The sequence below is a fragment of the Montipora capricornis genome, chromosome 14 (genome assembly GCF_036669925.1).
Source record: "Montipora capricornis isolate CH-2021 chromosome 14, ASM3666992v2, whole genome shotgun sequence".
In the NCBI taxonomy this organism is placed as follows: domain Eukaryota; kingdom Metazoa; phylum Cnidaria; class Anthozoa; order Scleractinia; family Acroporidae; genus Montipora; species Montipora capricornis.
Genome location: NC_090896.1, coordinates 9,874,554 through 9,879,553, shown reverse-complemented (window position 1 = coordinate 9,879,553; position 5,000 = coordinate 9,874,554). Strand labels below are relative to the sequence as shown.

At 40.5% G+C, this 5,000-nt stretch overlaps 1 protein-coding gene across 4 annotated transcripts in view; it reads left to right on the top strand.

The window, feature by feature from the left end:
• LOC138031280 (transmembrane and coiled-coil domains protein 1-like) overlaps nucleotides 1-5,000 on the top strand; it is a 38,185-nt gene that overhangs the window by 28,291 nt on the left and 4,894 nt on the right. For all 4 annotated transcript variants that reach the window (XM_068878975.1, XM_068878976.1, XM_068878979.1 and 1 more), the window contains exons 13-18: nucleotides 6-94; nucleotides 311-386; nucleotides 1,551-1,610; nucleotides 1,852-1,978; nucleotides 2,977-3,030; nucleotides 4,915-4,983. In XM_068878975.1, coding sequence (XP_068735076.1) covers nucleotides 6-94; nucleotides 311-386; nucleotides 1,551-1,610; nucleotides 1,852-1,978; nucleotides 2,977-3,030; nucleotides 4,915-4,983 — 475 coding nt within the window. The remainder of the gene's footprint in view (nucleotides 1-5; nucleotides 95-310; nucleotides 387-1,550; nucleotides 1,611-1,851; nucleotides 1,979-2,976; nucleotides 3,031-4,914; nucleotides 4,984-5,000) is intronic.

Genomic DNA, 5,000 nt, shown 5'->3' with positions numbered 1-5,000 from the left:
TTTAGAGCGGTTACCAGGCCTCTTGAGATCATCAAGCATCGACGGTTTGGCAGTGCCGAGAATGTCAGCACAACAACGTCGAGTCCTGGATCCAGTGAGTGTGCAATTACCGTTAACGTAAATAAACCATTAATTATTTATCAAAGCTATGACCAATAAGTAAGTACTATTTGAGCCACATGTACTCCTCAAAAACCCCAATACAAATAAACTGCGGTTGATGAATTATTTAACAGTAGAATTAACTTTTAATACAAACTCCCGCTTAACTAGTTTTTTTTTTTTTTTTTGTTCTTGCCATTAATTGCAGAGATCGATGGATTGGAAGAAGAACCAAGTAGTAGTGGAATAGGCGATGACAGTCTATTTCGCGAATCAAATCTAAGGTATCCAAAATGTCTATTTTTTCCTTCACAAAATTAGTGCCTTTTTTGTGCTTCTCTGCGTGCTCCACCATTCAGCGAAGCGTTTATTTCCGTTTTACGTGGCCTCACAAAACCCGAGCCCTCTTGGGACATCGCCTCCAACCCTATCACATTTGCTGGAGAGGAAAGCCTCATAAGCCAACCCAGGGATCTCATTGCCTTACTCTTTGCGGGTAATTCCATGGCTTTTAACGTTCCACAGTCAATGAACAATCGATATGTCCCGACAGAAATGCTCGTAATTAGAGTATTGTGGTAAGCGTTTGGTAACGCAAAGGAGCTTTAGCAACGACAACGGCGACGGCAACGAGAACTTCATCTCAAAATATAAATTCGCGGTATTGTAATCGCTTCGTGACTAGAGCGGTTTTCAATTGAGTGTCGAAAGTAATTAGATAATTACTTTGGTTTATGATTACTTCACTCAGTGATTGCGTCCTTTTTGATTGGCCAAAGTAATTACTTTGGTTTTCGTTTTACGACACTCAATTGAAAATCGCTCTATTTTAACCTTTTTAATATGACGAGGGTGTGGTAGTTCCTCAAAAATGACACTCGTTGGAACGGCACTTAATTTAGGGAAGAAAATGAAAATTTATCCTCAAGTGCTGACGTTCTTCATAAAACCTCAAATCATAGTTAATAGAGGGAAATGGTTATAAACCCGTCAAATTTCTTTGTTGTAGATTTTTGTTCTCTTTTTTGGCCTTGACCGTGCACAAAACACAATAGTTGTTTACTCCGTACTGAGGAACTAACCAATAGACACGTGTTGGTTACGTAATTCATGCATAGTGTATAAGAGCAAGACAACAGATTGTGCACGGTCGTGGACTCTCCAACCTGAATCTTGGCATCTTTGTTTGCTCCTTTGATGTTTGCCGAGCTTCCAAACCAGTCCCCTTTATTACATACGCTCATATTTGGCTATTTCACGTTGTTGTTTTGCTGACGACGGTGAAGAATGGACAAAACTGGCAAACGCACGTGCAGGGCGTGCGTTCCGACAGAGAATTCACGATCCAACGTGGCCGCTTAACTCCTGTCCTCAAATAAAGATAAACAGATACATTTGCCTTCACAAAAAAATATCACTGACGAAGCCTTGTTTGTTGTTATTTTTAGTCCAGCAAGATATAACAGTGACGATGATTCTTCGAGTGTTGCCTCTGTTACTCACATCAAGTGAGTATAAGAGTCTATTCAAATCAGTAAAAACTGATGTGTTCGTAAGTGGATTTGAAGGCTGGGTATTGGGGATTTGATTGTTCCAAATGTGAAGGGACATAAATATATTAAATATCTCTGACAAATATGGAGCTCTAATCGACAAACGTAATACTTCCGGTCAGTCCTGGGGGAGTTGATTGACGATGAAGAATCCGTAAATTATATCTCTCCTGATTATTCTCAATATTCTCCTTAGTGTTGCAGTGGCGGGAAATAGCCCACGTGTCAGTCTCCCTCCCAGTCCTCCCTCATCGTACGAGCAAGATATTCTCGAGCTTCGTGACACAAATGCAAGGTTACAGGAGCAAATAGAAAATTTAAAAGTGAGTGAGCAATTACTTTCCTTGTTTAGTTTGGCTGTGGTCGCTTAATGGTGTATCGTATTAAAAGGAATAGTTTTTGAGTGGACCTACATGGGCTATGGTTCATATGGGATACAAATCTAGCACTTCATATTACACTCTATTCGGTTAACTTTGTTTAAAATATAAGTGCTACACGGCCAGCGTTTGTATAAACGTAACCTTTCCTTGTACTTGTACATGTTCATTACCGTGACTTTAACATCTTCATTTCCCACGGTCTGCTCCCGTTTGACCTTGTAGCTCAGTCGGTAGAGCGGCGGAGATCTAACCCGAAGGTCGTGGGTTCAATTCCCACCCTGGTCAGAGTTTTTCTCTGTCCTTGTGTGGGCCCATTTCCATCAGTAGGGCTAACGCTCACATGGTTCATATGGGATGGAAATCTAGCACTTCACATTACACTCTATTCAGTTAACTTCATTTGAGAAACTGCCAACCGCTTAGTTTGGAAGGCCGATCTTTTAACATGTTTTTAAGGTAACAAAAAGCAAACTGACTGTGAAGTTTGACGACTAAAATCCTTTCCGTTCTTGAGATAAAAAGGGAATTGTGGCACCCGAAAATGGCCCGTAAAGTTTCGGGACTTTCGAGGAGCGGGCCCCAGGTCATCTGGCCAATAATTGCGAAAGAAAGTGGCGCTAGATTTTCAGCCAGTGAGATCTGGATAAGTGCTGTTACATGTAAGCTAATCAACACATTTATTCGGGCATACTCGGAAAATTCCGAGTGCCCCTTTACGGGAGTAGAAACCACGACCTTCTGATTGTTAATTCGGGTGCTCTATACCACTGAGCTATAGAGGTTTTGCACAGCAGCCATGTTGCATGGCAGGAACAATACACCTTATTACAAAATGGCCGCCATTTTAGTGTTCTTTTGTTTCCATGCAAAAGATACTAACTCTTTATCCAAACTGTGCCTCGATGATCATGTTTTTTTTTTCTCTTTTAAATACCTAGCGTCAATTAGATTTTGTAGCGGAATCTCTTCAAGAGGAAAGATGCAACTCAGAGGTTTGTATTTTTGAGTTGTTAGTAATTTCCTGTCTTTCAATGGACCTAATCGGCCAATTCGATGTTGTACCCAATTTAAATCACCCGGGATTTCGATTCTTTGTGCATTGTATTTGCATGATAACGTAGCATTCATATTTAAATGCTATGGAAATACCTGGAACAAACCGTTTTGTTCCCAAAGCGTTTGAATTGGGTACAACATTGAGTTAGCCGATTAGGTCTATAGTGTTTTCACTCACGTGATCAGTTACCTTGGTTTTCCTTCGAAACAAAAGAAAACGTTTGCATGATAATAGAGCTTAATTCCCAGAGGATTTGTTGGGTACACCAACATGGACGCCGTGACGTCACATGATAACACTCTATAGGTGGTTTGCAACCAATCTCCAGAGACACATGTGACAATGCTGCAATGTACAATTGCTGGTGGACAAACAAAAGGAGTTAATGAGAGATCTTTTGTTTTCGTCCACCAACATGGCGGCGATGACGTCACGTGAAAACCACCGGAAAAAAAGGTGTATACTTAAAGATAATGAACTTTACCCAAGTGTCAAGTTCTTTAGCTCTGAGGCAGGCACTAATAAGTAATTGGGGGCATTATACAAAGACAGCAACTCATCGAGCGGTTTTCAATTGAGTGTCGAAAGTAATTAGCGAATTGCTTTGGTTTTTCATTACTTCACTCATTGATTGGTTCAAAGTTCTCGCGCCACTTTTTCCACCAATCAGAAGTGAAACGAAAACCGATCGTGGCTCGCACGTGCCCATTTTCCCGCCCTTTGTGTCTGCTACGTGTAATTACTTCGAGTTTTGATTGGTTTACTGGATTGTCTCCGACCTTTTTGATTGGCCAAAGTAATTACTTTGGTTTTGGTTTTGGTTTTACGACACTCATTTGAAAACCGCTCTATACAAAGAAGTCAACTCATATCTTAATCGTAGATTGGTTTTTGAGGAGAAGGGAAAACCAGAATACCCGAAGAGAAACCTTTAGGAGCAGAGTAGAGAACCAACAAAATTCAACCCACATGTGAGGCCGAGTCTGGTAATCAAACCCAGCCACATTGGAGGGAGACGAGTGTTCATGCAAACCACTGCGCCAACACTGCGCCAACACTGTTTCCCTTGTTGAATTTCATTTGGTAGAGATTTTGGCAATCTGTTGTCATTGAAATTGTGAGTTTTCAGTTGGCCTCTCGCACGTTGCCAAGCGTTTAGTACATGGTCCTTTCCACGAGAAAGTAACACCTTCAGACGTCAAGAGTTGCATTTTCCTTGCTGTTTAAAGTGCTACTATGATAAAAAAGTCACTTCCTTTTTTTCTTCAGAGTTTGAAAGTGTCTTTGCTTAGCACCTGACTGGCAAAAATTTGAGCTTTGATTTTTGTCCAAAGGCTGTTGTTTACTTTGAGTGTAATTTTTTTTTTATTTCACGGTCCGCCGTTACTCGCGTTCAGAACTGACCGATTGGACCCCAGAGGGTTGGATCCAGGGAAAAGTGACGTCAAATGATCTTTAGCTTAAAATTTCAGCGTGTAAATGCCGCTTATTAAAAGTCTGAACGCCCAAAATTCCCGTGCTGCATATTAATTCTGCGGCGTACACACGCATTGCGTTCTTAAACTAGTGAGCGTTTGACGTCATTTTCTCCTCGATCCAGCTCTTTCAAGAACTTTAAGTTAGTAATGGCGGACCATTAAGTAGGAAAAATCCAGTTAGGATAAACAGTTGTCTTTTTGAAATCAAGGCTTAAAATTTTGGTCGCTTAGTGTTAAGTTAACATAGTTTTGAAATCCAAAGAAATATAAGAATCGATATTTTGGCCACAGGGGCAATAACGAATATTTATCCATTGTCTCTTGTTTCTTTTTTTTTTTAGCAACTAAGAGATCTTTTAAATAGTATAACAACGGAATGGAACGATGTATCCGAATTGCGCCAGAACGAGGTAATTATCTGTTATAA